This window comes from Taudactylus pleione, unplaced genomic scaffold (genome assembly GCF_031769625.1).
Source record: "Taudactylus pleione unplaced genomic scaffold, aTauple2 ptg000372l, whole genome shotgun sequence".
NCBI lineage: Eukaryota > Metazoa > Chordata > Amphibia > Anura > Myobatrachidae > Taudactylus > Taudactylus pleione.
Window position 1 is genome coordinate 15,109,849 of NW_028284773.1, and position 19,302 is coordinate 15,129,150.

The following is a 19,302-nucleotide window of genomic DNA, read 5'->3' on the forward strand; positions in this document are numbered from 1 at the left end:
TGCCTGCAAGAACCAATGCCATCTTCAGATAGCATTAGTTCCCAGGGCCACAGAGCTTGGTCAGATCCCTCTCTGGTCAGATCCCTCTACATTGAGTGTCCTGCAGCCGTGCACATGTGTGAACTTAGGTTATGCATGTGCATTGAGGATCCGCTAGGATAAGTATTACCTGTGCGGCTCCCTACCTTTTGGAACTCTCTCCCTATCGGACTCCTCACCTCTCTACAAATCAAACGAACCCACTACATCATCAAAGCCATCCAGCTCTCATCCTAATCCACTGCTTCACGCTCCTTCCTCACTGTCTACCCCATCTGTGTCACCCCTGTCTGTTTACCCTTTCCCTTTAGAATGTAAGCTCTCACAAGCAGGGCCCTTTTCCCTCATTTGCTTCTCCTTCCCTCACTCACACGATCATCCCCACAAGGGCACCTTACACTTGTTTGCTTATTCCCTGCTAATTATTGAGTGTTATGATCGCTAATGCAGCAATGTTTATAAACCATGTTCTTGTCTTGCATTGTTTTGTACTGCAAGTCACTGTTTTCTTGTTTGCTCATTTACATTGTAAGGTGCTGCTAAACCCTTGTGGTGCCATATAAACAAAGAATAATAATAATATTATTTTATTTCATTTTAACTTTTTGTCTACATATGGTCTTCTTGGCAGAGCATAAAGCAAAGTTCAACCCAACATAATTTATTCTAAAATATATTTTAAATTGTAAACCTAAAACTTAACTAGCATACAAATGATCGTCAGTATATATTACAGTTTTGCTTAAATATAGAAGCTCTGATGAGGTTTTGTACATAATGTAAACTTGTAAGCTATATTTGTATTTAAAGTGACCCTCTTTAAACTGCCTTTAACATACAATAAGGAGGCACTTCTAAAACAAACATAATATACAGTATTGCAAGTTTGTATATAAAGGTAATTATTAATTAATAAAAAAAGTTTCTATTTGATTGCAGTTGCTTCTGCCCATATGGGATTCCTAAATAACCTGAGGTAATGAAGCACTAAATTGTATGATAAAATCCCTGAACCACACAGTTACTAAAATATTTGACTCTTTAAAACTCCTTTCCATTTGATTTATTTGGGGAATGGCTATAGGAAGACTATAGCAGGGCCTGAAACAGAGGCCAGGGTTTCATTTAGCCTTAGTGGTTGGTTGTGACTTAGCTGCTTGTTGCTGTATTTTTTCATATGTATAATATGTCTGTGCATTGTACTTCTGTTTAATTTACTTGAAAAAAGTTTTTATCATTCTATATTAATCTGATAAAATATTTTTGCTTTATATAGGTTAGATATATACAGGTGCAGAAAATCCGCTACATATGGGATGACTATGAGAAGCAGTTTACTAAATCTGGGTATGTTTGTGCAAAATTTATACTTTGCAAGAAATTATCACACTTTGCCTGCATTATCCATTTATTATTATTATTATTATTATTATTATTATTATTATTTCAGTGTCCTGGAAGATCATTATACTTGTGCATCTATACATGAACATTTTGGCCATGGGTTTACAAAAGAAGAGCAGGATGTCAGGTGAATATATTTAGTTAATTTGCAGTATGGCCATTAGCCTGCCATTTCTGGAGCATGAGAATAAAGAGTGATTTAAAGGTAATAACAATCTTATATTTCATTTTAAGAGCTAGAATCTTGTAAATATTCTAGAAATACAAATGTTGCAGAAGACTTCTGTTAAATCAATAGGCATCATACACAGAGCATCTAGTAGTTTTCTGAAGCTTAGATATCAAATACATTAGAGTTATTTGTGCCTTCAAAACAAACGCTCTATATTGCCTTAAACGTTCAAAAAAACATAACTGCTCCTAGCATTATGGACCATTCGCAATTATGCTTAAATACTGTAGTGACCAGATGGATATGCTGCACCATTGTCATATTTATGGTTAGACTGAAATCTCCTACATTCCGCTACAATCCAGTACAGAGGAATTGCAGGAACATTTGTAGCATTGCATTATGTCATGGTCTTTACATGCTGGGAAAAGTAAAACTGTCAATTCTACGTTAGGTTACTACTGAATGTCTGGGACCATCCTTTAATCATAATACGTTCTTAGGTTCTCTCCCATGGTGCTAGTTTTTTCAGCTTCATTTAGTATGTCCTGAAACTAAGGTGACATTGGCGTTGTGTTGTTGTCATGCTTCATATTTCTACAGTACATTTTATTATTTCATTGGGCTTTTTGCGTACATAAATATTCTTTATTATATATAGTACCCATCAATGGAGCCAAAACTGTTTATGGAGAGAATTGGTTGGTAACCAATCAGCATAATCTCTGAAGACATACGATCATATTTGCAGAGTTAAAAAGACTTCTACTAACCAACATGTGCAATTTGCACTAGTTAGAGCTCATTTAAGTATCTTGTCCTATAGCATGGGTGCAAAGTAGAATCATTTTTTGTACCTTGCCCATATACAGCAAGGAATACACCCATCCACCCAGCTCATTTTATCAACATTGCACGGCTAGGCTATAGTCAGTATTATGGTAATGTGTTTATCCATGCAAGCTTCTGTTGCTGTTATATTTCATATGTGAGTACTGAGTGTGTCATTCAATATACAGCACAACTATAAATTGTACTGTAAGTTTAATGATTGATACATTTTCAGTTCACATTTTTATTTTCAATGTGATTCCTTACAGGAGATTTATCTGTGGACTCAATATCATCGATGTGGGAGTTGTTCCAATATGGAAACTACTTTTTAAAGAGGTGATATTATCTTTATACCTCTCTTTAAAACTTGTTTGATCTTGTTCATTAATAATTAATTAAACAAATATACACACTAAAACCTGTAATTATATCTTCATATTCCTAGGTGCTTATCATTTAAAAGAACTGTGCCCATCCCTCTCTACTGCACAGTTTCCACATACTTATGTAATGACAAATCTTCCTATAGGACGTCACATAAATTCTTGGTCCTGTTCACACAGAGTAAATTACTGCAGAGATTACCACATACCAAAGAGGAATATGGTTATTGGCGAGTTGGGGGTCCTAGTATTAGATTTAATATTACAAATAATAAGGCCTGACAACAAGGAAAAGCACCAGGGACACACTGACATCTATGACTTGCAAGGTTTTCTCATGTGGTCTTTCCAGAGAGCGCCTCCAGTAGAGAAACAATTGAGCTATTTTGGAGTAGAACTGAGAATTGAGGATGTGGTGTAATTGTACATACTATGCAGCCCCCAGGACATAGGTGGCACCCAGAAAAGATATTGCAGGTACAGGTCATACAGCATGTATGACCGCTGGGGAAATACTAGTCTGACATTATATCAGCAAGGCGTGACACACCATATTAGGTTTTCAAGATTACAATTGGGAAATAATAGCACAAAGAAAGAATGACAAACTGACACAACATTTGTCATATCTACTGAAGCCAAGAAAACATAAATTTGCTAAGTTACCGTACAAACAGTATTGAATCAGCATTAGAATCCCATTTTATTTATGTATCTCCAAGTCACAGTCATTACAGTTATACTGTTTGAAATTTAATGAACTGTTTAGATTTTTCAATAGTATAAATATAATATCTTCATATTACAATTTAATTTCCTTTTTCTTAGGTGCTAAATCCTTTCTACGTGTTCCAGCTCTTCAGTGTATGCCTTTGGTTTGCTGAGGCGTACATTGAATATTCCGTGGCCATTATAATCATGTCGCTAATTTGTATCTGTCTGTCTGTGTACACCCTGAGACAGGTAAGTATTTTTATTTGTTTTTCATGATTTTGCTGTGTTGTTCTGTAGGGAGGCTAGTTGTTTTTTTTTTTTTTTTTAGACCGTTCTTAGGAATTGTGCTGATATACTATATACTAGATCTTTGTTTTATTTATGTAAACTGAATAGTGACTATTATTATTAAGTAATAGTGTCTTTATGATCTAGAATCTATGCATGTGAAATATTTATTTTAACCATAATACTGTATATTAAAAAGTGTGTGTGTGTGTGTATATATTATATGCAGTCCTTTGCCCGGCACTCCTATTAAATGTATAGATGCTGGGTGCTCCTTCCAACAGTCCTGAGACTGTAACAATATCCGCAGCAAAGATTAGAAAGGCACTCTCAGACGTATATGTAAATAAACCATCAACACCGCATACACATGCGGTGTTGATGGTTTATTTACATATACGTCTGAGAGTGCCTTTCTAATCTTTGCTACGGAGATATATATAATTATTAGTCTTGGTCAATAAGACTTTTTTAAACTGTTTTCCTATTACCTGACAAAGATCTTCCAGACAGTAATTGTATTACAGTATATACCTTGCTTTTACTCATCTAACGTCTCGCACGTCTGCTTCCCCCTATTTACAGCAATCTTTTAAACTGCACAAACTAGTTGAATCTCATAATAACATCAAGGTTTCTGTATATGGAAAACAGAAAGGTGAGTTATGTGCAGGAGGAGAAAAACACTTTTACCTCAGATGTTGTTTTTATTTTTTTATACATTTATTTAATTATATTTTAAAATGCTGTTAATGTTAACAGAAAATGCCTTGGCTTATTCAAAGCTTTAAGAATTTCTAATTATATATACTTTACAGTAACAAATGAAGTAGTGTAGTATATTCAAAATGATTCAGCTTTTACTTTCTATATAATGCACTCCAGATCTGGAACTAGAGTGTACAGTAGTTGGGCTGTAGAGCCCGGCATCTGAAGCTGCTCCTATATCAGCTAGCATAACATTTTGAAATTAAATGTAAAAGTAGAAGAATAATTTTACATCCAATTAACACTGGTTAAACCATTCTATAAAATATAGAATTTATTTTTTTAAATGAACATTAAACCTAAAATAAATGTATTTATTAATATCTCTGGAGATGGCATAAGAAGCTGGAGGAGCAATGATGAGCTGCTCAGGGGCAGAAGTTAGGCGAATGGAGTAAGCGTAGCGCTGCAGCTGTCAACCCAAGAGTAGTGCCAAATGCCAACGCAACAGTGTAGGGTTACAGACCAAGACCCTAAAATTACTAGACAGCTGGGTTTATATACTAACTAGACATGTGAGCAGACTCCTCGTGTTTTTGTGTTGGTTCTAATTCATCAATGTGTTTTTGGTTTTGGAAAAACCACTTTCAAGTGTTTTTGTTCAGATTTGGTTTTGGATTCCTTTAAAAATAGATGAAAAATTGATGAACCGCTATTTTGGACCTGTGTACATGCAATCCAAAACCAGAGTTCAGTTTTCTGAACTGACTGCAGAACCGAACCGGGGGACTCTTCGACTTGGAACTCCAAGTGATTCCCAACCAGGACTCTATTAGACTCTGAACCCCTAAGTTCTGGTATGTTTGTATTTCAGGAAAACTGAATCGAATACTAACATTATGAGCAGAGATACAGATGTGTACACTGATGCTAGAGAAAATGTACTGCTGCGATTCTCTTATTGCGATAGCATGTCGAGTATGGAGGAAAAAATGCTTTATTCAAACAAATAATTTTTTTTAAAATACACATAGTTTTTTTCTTTTTTATATTTTATTTTACTACTTTTTAAGCATATTTATTTTTTTTGTACCACAAATCCAGGCTTCCAGACCAGGGCAAATGTGTGACTTGGCAAAGCTTATTTCTGCATTCTCATATGCATCCATATGCACGGCCGAGGAATCTGTTAAGCTGGGTACACACTGAGCGATGTGTACCCTGCAGATATGTCGAGCTGACATATCGGATCATGGGTACACATCATAATGAGGTAACACAGACGAAACAAGGTATTGTTCCATCCTTCCATTACCTGCAACAGGGCAGCTTGCAATATCATCCGGTTGGATGTGCAGCACGACCAACTTAACAATGTCACAAGTGTCCGCGGGATCACACATATTGGCCATACACACTGAGCGATGCGGACGATATGTCATTCCGAATCGCCCTGAAGCAACATAACATGCCGACAACGCTCCAGTGTGTACCCAGCATAAGTTAAGGCTTATTGCAGCCAGCCAGTATCTCCTGGGAGCTGCGGATCATTCAGGTAACATTTTCTTTTTAAACTGCAGTGATCAGGCTGAGTTTTAGATACTCAACCTTATTGTCACAGACTAATTAATAAATAGACAGGAAGAGGAACTTAGTTTTTTTTTCTTTTCTCTGGAGGTATTCTGTGTCAATGGAAAAATATAAAAATATTGTGGGATAGATGCACAGGGCAACACAATCTCTGCAGGATTACTTTAGATAATAATTTAAATAACCACATGAATGTAGGAAGTAAGCTTGGTAAATACATATGACAACAATGCTATAGTAAGCAAAAATAACTATATGTATCTTCCCTATGCTGAACTTGTGGGCAAACCAGCATTTGTTTCTATAATGACAAAACAATTAAGGAATGTCAAACAATTTACAGTGTCTCATTGCCAGTAGAGTAGATATATTGCTGAGTGGGAAATGTCTATAGCAGGATCCGAAGCAATCATACAGTACATAGGTATACCCTCTGTATGACTACACTACTAAAGTTGAAATAAATCACATTATGTTTACTACATTTATAATTACAGGGCCAGATTAAAGGGGGGGGTGCAACAGGGGAAGCAGCCCCGAAGCCCCCACACACAGTAGCCCCCAAAGAGAGTCTGTGTGACCCTGCCAAGAACAAGTGTCCAGTGGCACCTATTTCCGGATGGGAGGTCAGCTGCCGTGACTGTTCTTCAGTGCATGCAGCAGCACAGAGCAGCTCCCGATTGACTGAGTCCCCTCATCTGAGTCACGTGGCACGTCACGTCAGTGACACTGAGGAGGGGGGTAGGGAGCAGCTCTGCCAGAATTGGAAGGATGACCGAAAAATAATCAGGGGAGGGGATGGAGGTAGTAGGGCTCCGTGTGGCTTTGGGGTGTGGTGTGTGTGTGTGTGTGTGTGTGTGTGTGGGGGGGGGTGTTTGTGGGCTCCATGTGGCTTGAAGGGGCTCCCGCAAGCTTTAATCTGGCCCTGTATAATTACAATATATAAAGCTAGGTTCACATTCAGAACACTTGCTATAATAGTATGTTATAAACCGTTTGCAAGCACAGGGAGGGGAAATATAGGAATTCACAGTCTAAGTAGAAGTAACTGTAACAGGACAGAACAGTGGTGTAATGGTTGGCTCTGCTGCCTCTTAGCACTAGCACCATGGGTAAGATTTCAACCAGGGTCCTTTCTACATGGAGTTGGTAAATTCTCTCCATTCTAGTTTGGGTTTCCTCCAGTTACTTCCCAACCTCCACAAAACATAATGGTATCGCACTGACTAATTTCGTGTGTACAATGCCCTCCCACACACAAACTGTTTCTGCTGAAAATTAACCTTAGTGTATATGTGTGTGTACATCATGTGATAGGCACGGCCGGACTGGCCAGCTGGCAATTCTGGTTAATATCAGAAGGGCCAATAGGCTGTTCTGTCCATCTGAAGCCCTGGGCAGCTTGGTCTCCCAGCACTCTGCACGGTCAGGATGCTTAGATAAGGTGTGTGGAGATGCCACGTCCCCATGATGTGTGGCCATGCATTTGTCACATGGCCACACTCCTTTTTCCATGCTCGTGCCCTGGATGAATGTTAGCCCCAGTCTTTTCCTGGTGGTAGGGAATATACATTTTAAACTCTACTGGGGCAGGGACTGATGTGAATGATTACATATTCTCTGTAAAGCGCTGTGGAATATGTGTGCGCTATAGACCTAAATGGTTATAAATACATATTTTATTTGCTATACTTTGTATATAGGTTTCCATTATTGGTGAGGTAGCCTAAATTTTTGTTAGAGCTACAAGATGCTTTATTAGATTATTCATCAGCACCTACAGTTTAATAAACAGATGTAAGTGATTACTGCAGGAAGGCACCTACAGTAACTTTCTAGGCAGTGTGATTTTGTGCTGTGTTCCTTGCTTCTCTGTTTCAATGTCGTGTTACAGACAAGTCATTGTATTACAGTTTACACTGTGTACCCGGAATACATCTGAGTTCTTGTTCATGAAGTGTATCCTTTTGTCCTCAATTACATAGTATTTGAACTTTCTGATTAGTATTCTAATATTTTTATAGTCCCTTTTTTAAAGTCACCCATTTCAGTAATGATCCGTAAGATGTGTGATGAAATACATAAGAGCATTTAGATTAATCCATTTGCTGCAGAGGACGAGTGGGGCTCATCCTCCACAGTGATGGGTACCTGAAAGGAAAAAAACTAAATCCAGATGACTAGTGGGTACTTGTGTAGCTGTGGCCAGGCATTGGGAAGTGCCAAAGTTACCTGCAACAGCAATGCCATCACTTTTGTGAAGGAAAAAAAAATAAAGAAACTAAAAAGGTGGAGGGAGGGACTTTAGGTCCCTATATCTCCCTCACTCTGGCACCTCTCTCTGTCAATGCGGTAGTTTTTCTAGTTTAATAAGGTAGCCCAAAAAAATCCTACCATATTATAATCTCTCATCCACAATCATTACCTGTTCCCATTTACAGTTACAGGACTTTTTCAGGCTACACCCTCTCCATGCAATAGCCTTCTACACAAAACAAGACTTTCTTCTACCTCCAAACCTTCAAGAGTCCTTTTGAAAATCCATCTCTTCAGGTTGTCTAATTCCAGAACCACTAATGTAACCTCCATAAGCTATTCTACTAAATACCTGCCCTCTACACAGTCTAGACATAACTTTACAGATTTCTCTTTCTACACTCACACATGAGTGTACCCCAGGCCAACATTCCTGAGTAACAGGATCATAAAGCCCACCATGAGAATCTGCAATCTGGCTAGACCAATATACAATACAGTATATAGTACTTATCCCTGTATATCAATGCCTATTTCCCTATAGATTGTAAGCTTGCGAGTAGGGCCATCTAACCTCCGTGTCTCTGTTATTACCTAGTCTTGTTTTATTACTGTTCGATTACGGTTTTCTTCCAATTTGAAAGGAGAAACAGAGTTTACTGGTGCTATATGAGTAAATGTTAAATAATAATAATAAACATGGCAAGCATTAAAGTGAAAAGTCCACTGAAAAAAAAAAAAAAAAAAGGTATGAGTTGTGTGAGTATTGTATAAAAGAAAAAAAATCAGTGATATTGATAATGGAATGTGATGAGCAAAAACATAAAGTGACCTCAGCACAGGGTTGAGAAAACCCTCAGCAGCAAAGGGGTTAAATTAAAAATGGTAAAAAAAAAAAATTGCAATTACAAACCAATAGATTAATCCTGATACCTAATTAAAGCACAATGTTATATACTGTACTGACACAGTTTATAATTGTTTCATTATTTTATTTTCAACTTTATTTTTATACTCCTTATGCACTTTAAAAAAATCTGTTTTATGATTTGGTTGCTATGGGCAACATCTCCACTTCTAAAAACTCTCACTTTAGTAAATTTACCCCTTTTGTCTTTCTACCAGTAATCTAAGCATTAACTACCTAGTGGTGTTATTATTCATGAACTAGTATTTACTAGTATTAAAGTAGTATTTGGACCTGGGTTACTTCAGTTTGTCCCTTCAGCTCCCGTCCCAGTCACTCCCGCTGTTTTCCTGCCCCTCCCTGCTGCCACCCCAGCCCCCTGACCACAGTCGCCCAGCCCCCTCTCTATTTTAATACATTTGTTACAAAAAAGGTAGTCATTTTAAAACCCTGTATTATTTTATACATTAATTTAATTGTATTATAAAACTTTTGAAACTATAATTTTTGATTAATGACTGTAAAATGTATAAATCACCAATATATGTAAAGATTTAAAAGTTTAAAATGTTAAATTATGTTTTCACCAGATCACTATAAAGGGTATCAAAGTTATGTAGTTTTGGAATCTAAAGAGCCTAATTATGTAAAATTGTGTTAAAATGCTCTAATTTCTCTCTGTAGGGCTGTAAATAATCAGGTGAAATTTTTTTAAAACTTATGTTATACCGGAATGTTATATGTAGTACTACCTCTAGTGAGGATCCTTCTACAAATTCTCAACTTGATTAGCTGCCATGAGACAGCACTCTTGTGGTTCACCTCTCACTCCTTCTCTTTCTCTACACATGTCACAATCTCCTCTCTACCCCTTCCCTTTGGTGTCCCCAAAGCTTCTGTCCATGGTCTCCTCCTCTTCTCCACTAATTAACTCTTCAGTCGGCAGACTAATCCGCTCCTTCAGCCTTCAAAACCACCTACAGTATCTGCCGAAGACACCCAAATCTACTTCTCTTCACCTGATATCTCCCCTTCCATCCTCCCCATCACCAGCTGTTTATTGGCTATTTCCTCTTGGGTGCCCAGATTATCCTTAAACTTAATGGGCAAATTTACTAAATGGTGCGTCCTAAACCCCGGTGGTTTGGTGGTGATTTGGCGGTGGCTTTGTTATCTGCAGATTTACTAAGGCCAAAATCACTGCAAAACCGTCACCAAAACAAATTTTTAGAATAGCACAGGGCTGTCATTTAGAAACCGCCACCAAACTGCCGGGTTTAGAACCGTACATTTTGGCCAATATCTCTAAGACCGAATTCATTGTCTTTCTACCAGCCAAGATCCCTCTCCTCCACCCAGAGGTGTAATAACACCTGAAGGGACCAGGGAGCAGAGGGCCCCTCCTTTGCGCATTGCACCTGCTATACATTCTGCTGTCTGCCTTATTGCAGGATGTATTATCAGATTCAGAAAGATTTTTAAGTGCAGAGGTTTGCAAAGGCTCTGGCACTGTGCTAGACTTTGATCTCCTGTGCCATCTTTCTAAATATATCACATAAAAAGAAGTCGGTAAGCAACCGGTTAGCTAAATTTGGCATTTAAAGCATTAGAGGTGAAACTTTGTCTTCCTCTAGATCAACACAATTCTAATTTTCTAAAAGGATAACCTTGATGAACTGATCTTTTCTTTTCTCCAACCCAAACAGTTTAACTTATTCAATTTGCATGTCTCTACTTACTGCAGGTGTTTATGAGGAAGAATCTCGTCACTTGGCTCCAGGTGATATCTTAGTGATTAAAAGAAACACAATCCTGCCCTGTGATGTACTTCTCATTAGCGGAGGCTGCATAGTAAATGAAAGTATGCTTACAGGTACAGTTTTCACTCAATTGTAATTCAACTTTTCATATTTTGGTCCTCCGCCATATTCTCAAGCAACATCACACTTGGCTCTGTACTGAGCTTTCTACTGTGCTGCAGATGGGTGTGGTCACCTTTTTCCTATCCTTGGGAAAGGGATGGCCATCTGTGGACAGTCCATTGATGTCACCATAGATGGTTCAGTGATTACTATTGATGACACAAAACCCCCTATGATGAATCATTGATGGTTTGCACCCCTCTATGGCCACTGCTGCCGTAGGGAATGGTGGCCTGCGGGTCAATTAGAATGGGGTAGATGGCAGAGAATCATTGGATCTCTGCCATCGAAGGCAAAACAATTGCCCATCGGTGGTTAACGATCGATTATTAACTATCAATGGTCGATGGCCATCCCTACCTTGGGGAGGACTCCAGGGCATGAACAGGTTGTAAACTAGCACCAATTAATCTGTAACTATCATATAGTATACACAACGCATACATCCCTATGCAAGAGGATTTCCACATATTTCCATGTCCTTATGAAAAAAATTTTTTCACCCCATTATGTCTGAATTTAAGGTAATTGGACTGGTGAACTCCAACAGTATAATAAAACTACATCATAAAGTAACATAAACAAAGCACATTTTTATTCGCCACTTTAATCCTGTCACATGATGCATTCTCATTCTGCAGTGAGGTTCTCATTACATGTAGGTCCTTGACACTTATAGCAGTTGTAATCCGGTTAGCTCAGTTTTGGTCATGTCTTGTCACACAGTTTATTTAATAAAACAGAAATACCCAATATATGAAATATGAACAACTGACAAATCTAAACTTTTGCAGGATCACATAAATACACATACAGGGCTGCTGAGATGACATGCGGCACAGTTGGGGGGCATGGATCACCCTGTAATTGACTCTGGGCCTGATTCAGACCCGCTCGCGAGCGCACAGCTCTATTAGAGCAGGAAGTTCACTCGGGCTTGCGAGAGCAGAGACCCTACCACAGGGTCTCCTCGCAAGCAAGATGGTCGCGATAATTGCGACCATCGCCAGGCCGCCCGCAAAAACTGTGGGTGGTCACCCACAGCTTAGCAAGCGGCCTGGAGGCCAAAAAAAAACAAACCCTGCCTTGATTCAGGTCGCCTCTGAATCAGGCCCTCTGTTAGCAGTGTGCGTGACGTTGCTCAATAATTGGTGCATGATTATGCCTCCCTTACTTTCCTGAGTCCTGAGACCCTGAAAAAGCAGAGTATTTTGTAACTGCCAACAAACACTGACTAAAATGGAGCTGATATGTTAAATATTTAAAGACTATAAACCTATAAAATACCAAAAAGATTCTGGGCCTGATTCAGAGCCGCTCGTAAGCGGCCGCTCGTTCGTTCCGAGCGATGTTTGCACAACTGCGCATGCGTACGGATTTTAATACGTATGCGTGAACCAGTCAGTGCGGCCGAAAATCGTGTGCTCGCTAAATAGCGAATGCCTGCTACTTTGAGTGACAGAATGAGGCGTTTGTGGGTGGTAACAGGGGAAGGTGCTTGAAAACGGGGAGTGGAGATCCGAACGCAGGCGTGCCAAACAGTCGAAACGGGCGTTTAATGGGAGTGCATAATTAACAAAGCAGCGTCATCGACCACGTCACTTGGTTGTTTTATAGTTAGAACTGCTCGCATGATTGTGGTAGGAAAAACCAACCACAAGAATAGCGAGCAGTTCATACGCCGTCCGATGTACTCGATTAATCTAATAAATAGCGGACATGACGTATGATGCGAGCGGCCAGGGGGCGTTTTTTCCAAAATTACGTTCGCATGTTTTGTTCGCTCGTTCAGACATAGAGGCGTGAACAGACTGCAAAGAGCGAACGGTTAATTTAAATAGCCAGCCCCCTTTTCTGGACGAGCGAGCGCAAATAGCGTCCGGCTCTGAATCAGGCCCTCTATTCGGTTCAGCAGAAATGCATGTACAACTTCTGTAGTTTTATATGAGTAAAGACAGAAATAAAAAAACAGGGAATTGCTCTCCACTGATATGAATCTTAGTGGGGATATAAAGCACAATAAAAGCTTACATAATATATTTTGTAACTGCCCCACCACCAAATCTCTGCCCATGTGTACCCTTGCATGTGTTTTATGTCTGTACCATGCTTCTACAAAGATTTGACTAATAAATGTCTGGCATCATTTCATGTTATGGTCGCCAGATTCGAACAGGAAAGGGAGCTGAGCGCATATGTCATTTAAGTTTCTACTAGAGCTTTAAGTCGCGTATCCACTACGCGATGTTACTGAGCGATTGCACAATTTTGACATAGTAATCAGGCACTATCATGTCGGAAACGACCAGCGATGCGCGCTCCTGCTGGCCGTTTCCAACATCAATTATCTACTGAACATGCTGGTCAATCTGCTGATAATGACAGATTGCCCATGTTCAGAGATGATTGATGTGCCTACACTGAACGATCAATCGTTCAGTGTAGGCACTGCAGGGTAACAGCAATGATGGTACGATTACAATATTGAATGTACAATGTTGAATGTAAACTCCTATGAGCAGGTCCCTCTACCCTCTTGTGCTTCTCCTTACTCTACCTTCATCTACTTCTTACTCTCTAACAGGGCACCTAACACTTGATTGCTTTGCATTGTTGCTTATCTGGGTGCTATGGTCGCGAATGTAGCAATCTATATTATCCCATGTCCTGTAATGTACTGTACTGTACTGTAAGTCACTGTAAATCAATCTGTTTTTTTATGTACTTTGTAAGGTGCTTCGGAACACTTGTGGCACCATATAAATAAACAATAATAATAATAATCGTACTGTCGTGCCGCCGTCGCCTACTTGATGTGCGGCATTAGACATTTATGGTATTAATACTTTATGTACTACTTATGCGTTTATATTTATATACTATTTTCAGATAGTTATTTATTAGAAATAAACATGGGTACTATTGTGTTTGGTGTTTGTTTTAATTTTCTTTGTGCTAGCATGCCTGTAGTGCACATCTGTGTGATATTATTAATATCTTTGTTTTCATTAATTGTGCATATATGGTGATGGATATTGCATTATATTTGTAAGAAATGCATTTTTCTCTGTCTATACCTAATTTGTCATTTCATGTGAAATTTGCATAACATGCCTGGTGTAAAACATCTTAGTTGTACTGAGTTATAAAATATTGAGATTATTAGTTGCATTTGCCTGGATTGTCTGAGTCAAATGTTGTGGGTTCCACCTGTATTAGTGGCTAATTCCTTGTAACAAGGCACTTGACTCGAGCCTTTAAATGTTATTAAATTTCTAATTTAAATGAGATTTACTGTATACCTGTCTTTAATTATAAGGTGAAAGTATCCCAGTTACCAAGACACCACTGCCAAATACAGACAACACAGAGCCGTGGAAGGTTCATAGTGTGCATGATTACAAAAGACATGTCCTTTTCTGTGGCACTGAAGTTATCCAGACAAAGTCTGTGGACCTTGTGAAAGCTGTCGTAATGAGGACAGGTACTGTTGTAATAATCCCTCAGACAAAGACAAATGTATATCTTATGCTCAGGCAAAATGAAATGAATAAAATCCTCAAATTATTGGTATAAATTTAATGAAATGCTTTTTACTAACAGTGTACCCAGAGAAAATACAAATTAACCACCAAAATAAATAAAGTTCTGGAAAATTAAATTTGTATAATAGAGACATATGTTCTTATTGTATTCTAAAAATATTTAAAATAGAATCACTGTTGATCTGAAAGCAATGGGTTAAATGAACTGCCTGTGATAAATAGACACTGCTTATACTTAAGGTCAGAGGTGGAGCCTGTAGCCCAGGCAGTATACAATCGGGAAGCCGGCTGCCTTAATACCAGCAGACTGCTTCCCGACTGTCATATCCCGGCGAGGGATGAAATGCCGGGCATCTAGATGTAGACGCCTGACATTTCCCCGACGCCGGGAGACCGGCGCCCGGCATACCGATCGAAGGGATGCCGGGCGCCGCGAGCGGACAGCCGCAGGGGGGAGGGTTAGGTTTAGGGCACCCGGGGAGGACTTAGGGTTAGGCACCCCCCCCGGGAGGGTCAGGCTAGGGGGAGGGAGGGTTAGGCACCCCCCCGGGGGACTTAGGTTTAGGTAGCGGGGAAGGGGGTGTGAGGGTTAGGCACTTGGGGGGGAGGTTAGGGTTAGGCACCCCTAAGGAGGGTTAGGTTAGGTTAGAGAATACTTACCTATCCACGATCGGGATTTCCAGCGCTGTCGGGCTTCTGCTGCCGGGAACTCTGTTGTTGTCGGCCAGGCGCAGACTGGAATCGAACCGATTCCGCCCAGTCACCTGGAGCATACGTGTACTAGCCCCCCTCCTCCTCCCAAGTATGCCAGGTAGGGGGCATGTCCAGCATGTAAGGTCAAATTAAAGGAAAATAAAAATAAACATTAGAGGCGGTATCAAACTCTGGCATGGTGGGCATATATATTTCAACCCACTAAAGCAATTTTACTAAGAAAATATATACATCAGTAAAATAACCTTAATATAAGCAATGTTACATTATATGCACTGTAATATAATGCCACCAATTCACATTAAGACACATATAGTGCCCAAAACTCACATGCCACACAATAGTACCCCGATTCACATTACTGCACACAGTTTTGCCCCTTATTCACATTATATTAGACAGTAATGCTCACAATGCAAGTTGTGCCACACAGTAATGCCCCTTTTTCACGTTCAGCCACAGTAGTGCCCCTTAATTGCATTATGCCACACAGTAGTGCCCCTTATTCATATTATGCCACACAGTAGTGCCCCTTATACACCTTATGCTACAGTAGTGCCCCTTATACATTTTATGCCACAGTAGTGCCCCTTGTGGGCATCAGTGCAGACAGGCCTCACCAGACTCACTGCTCAGGCTCTTCCCAGTCACAGGCGCCATGACCTGGGCTCTTATTCACAGCACTCTGCTCAGGCCTCCACTAAGCAGCAGGGACACAGTCCTCTCCTTCTGTGTGACTGATGCTCAATTCATGCGACCCAGGCCAGCTGCTATCCATGCCAGGGTGGGAGGTGGGACCCAGTTAAATGGAGACAAAGAGCAGGAGCTGGGGCTGATGATGGGAGGGAACCACCTCCTCCCTCTTTATTATCATCCTCTGATGAAGATTTAATGAAGAGGGAAACCTATTGGATTCTGGCACTGGATACTTTAATACCGAATGTTCTGAATGAAGGGATAGAAATTACCCCCTTTTTTAAATAATGAAGTTTATTAAATAGCATATGCAACATTTTAGAATAACTTCCTCTGCATAACCTATGAAAAGCTGTATATGTATTAGGATATGTATGGCGTAGAGGATGGAAAAATAATAATTGTAAGTGTTTATTACAGCTATATTATAATAATTTTTTTAATATATTGATTTGTAAAACTTCCTTTTTTATATATGTATAATTGTATAATGTATAGATTTATATGTTTTTTTAGTTCTGAGCATGCGCACATTGCGAATAACTGGAATTGGACGAGTAGAAACTGTGTCCGCCTAGCACATACAAATGATAATGAATGAAGTTGAACTAGGAGGGTGTAAGCATAGTGGTGTACACCCCCCCGCAATGATTGGCTAGGTCAGCCTTTGTATAGAACGTCGTGAAGCACCGCCCTCTGACGAAGTCTCTGACGAAACGCGTTAGGGTGGGGCTTCTGTGACGTCAACTACACAGACCCTCGGCGCTCTGTGCACTTGATCGGGAACGCACAAGGTCCGACCTGCAGCGGCCTAGCAGCAGTGTCCAGCGTCAGGGTGTGTGAGCCCGGCGGACTTCCAAGACAGTGTCCATAGCAGATATCTGGTGGAGTATTCTTATATCAAATCACGTGGTAACCAGCCCACACTGTTTTTAATGAGGTACGAGCGGTACCATGTGATGTCTGTTATATTAGCAGCAGATGCTTTATTAAACCAATGTTTACTTTGCACTATGGAGCGCTCTTCTTTTATTATATAGTAACAGATCTATTGGACCTAGACTCTGGTCATTTAAAGGAGAGCTGCGGTCCCTGGACAAACAGATTAAGGACCTGGTGTTATTATATAAGATTTGTTACACTAGGAATCATTCCAGTGTTTTCTTGCTGGACTCAAGTGAGACTTAATGTTTGTGCTACAGTGCATGGTTTATTTCAAGCGTAGCTTCTGATATATATAGATATATATCGAGATAGATATGATATGATTTCTCTTAGATCTCCCCTCCTCACACAGAGTGCTTTCTCCTTACTCTGCTCTCCTCCCCTCAAACACACACAGCACTCTCCCTCACTTGGATCCCCCCTCACACAGACCTCCCCTCCTCACCCAGACCCCCCTAACACACAGAACTCCCCACTCACTCAGATCCCCCCACACAGCTCTCCCACCTCATATCACCTCTTTCACACAATACTCCCTTCCTCAAACACAAAGCTTTTCCCCTCACTCAGACCCCCCTCACCGCTCCTCACATAGACCCCCCTCATACACATACAGCTCTCCCCCCTCACTCAGCTCCCTACTTTTATATAGCTCCCATCCCTTCAAACACACACAGACCTCCACGCTCACTCAATTCTCCTCCACGTCTACTCTGATGTCCACAGTCACATGGTTGCAGGACACAGGAGATCATCTATCTGATGGGGATGGATCACCTGCTGAGCCTGAAGCACATAAAGAGATCAGTGCCTCTATACTGGGGGTGTGGTGTGGGCGGAGCCACAAGTACAGCTCCTCCCATGCCATGCCTCCTATCTGGAGGCACTGATCTCTCTATGGGCTTCAGGCTCAGCAGGTGATCTGCCTCCCCCCTGTTGGATGGCTTGTTTTATCCTGATTAAACCTTGGTACAATCCTGCCTATACCTTCTAAATCCTGCCTATACCTTCTAGAATTGTTGCAATTTACGTAATGAGTCGCACAGTAAATAAATTTCTTCAGACTTTGAATGGGTTTCCAAAGCACAAAAAGTTATTATTCAACATAAAAACAGATGGTTACATGCTGTGATCTAAAGACAATTAGCGCAAATAAATCATACAGACCCAATGTACAGTTGTTATATATGCACGCGCTCTGGCCCAGATATCGGCATACGCAAGAAACCTCCGTCAACAGCATCAGCAAGAAGACTCCCGACTGGGGTCAGAGAGCGCACATATATACCCTTGCAGGGATTTGCAAATACAATAGATAAGTTTGGCATTATTCCATTGGTTCTTCTTAAAGGTGTCTTGGTTACAGGATCATTTATTGGACAATTTCAAATGGACATAAAGGCCTCCAACCGCCCTTTGTATCCTTTTTCCCCCTGCATGCAAATCTAAGCTGGTAACATTACAGAGTACATTTTTAATGTTTTAACTCTCTATAGTCCATAGTTTGCAGACGCAGGTTCCGATCATCTCACCGATGGTACCGGAAATCTGTGGAGACACAGTGGATCAGCACAACACCAGACACGGTCTGCTTATCATGTACTAAACCTTAGATAGCAAATAGTGATTATTAATGTTGTGTAATAAAGGTTGAATAAACCTTGAATATTACACTTTAATACTACCCTTCATGTAATTTATGTATGTGTAAGTGTAAGAGAATATTGCATTAAGCTGCTAATATTCGTGGTGTGTTTATTTGCAGAGTGAAACAGCGCAACTGTGCGTAATGTGCGGTGTTTATGCATGTGAGTCTGTGTGTGTGTATGTTTTATACATGTAAGTCTATTTATGATGGATTTACTATGTGTGTGTGTGTGTGTGTGTGTGTGTGTGTGTGTGTATGTATGTGTATATATATATATATATATATATATATATATACATACATACATATATATATATATAATATGTGTGTGTGTGTATGGCAGCACAGACGGTGTAATGGTTAGCGTTACTGCCTCACAGCACTGAGGTCGTGGGTTCAATTCCCACCACGGCCCTACCTGTGCGGAGTTTGTATATTCTTCCTGTGCTTGCGTGGGTTTCCTCCGGGTACTCCGGTTTCCTCCCACACTCAAAAAATATACTGGTAGGTTAATTGGCTCCCAACACAAATTAACCC

The 19,302-nt window shown here is 40.1% G+C and overlaps 1 protein-coding gene across 1 annotated transcript in view; it reads left to right on the forward strand.

The window, feature by feature from the left end:
- The window catches only part of ATP13A4 (ATPase 13A4), a 178,474-nt gene that overhangs the window by 47,958 nt on the left and 111,214 nt on the right, over positions 1-19,302 (forward strand). Inside the window, exons 4-10 of the mRNA XM_088444816.1 lie at positions 1,316-1,386; positions 1,490-1,570; positions 2,716-2,785; positions 3,661-3,795; positions 4,420-4,492; positions 11,040-11,168; positions 14,537-14,701. Of these exons, the coding sequence (XP_088300942.1) occupies positions 1,316-1,386; positions 1,490-1,570; positions 2,716-2,785; positions 3,661-3,795; positions 4,420-4,492; positions 11,040-11,168; positions 14,537-14,701 (724 nt within the window). The remainder of the gene's footprint in view (positions 1-1,315; positions 1,387-1,489; positions 1,571-2,715; positions 2,786-3,660; positions 3,796-4,419; positions 4,493-11,039; positions 11,169-14,536; positions 14,702-19,302) is intronic.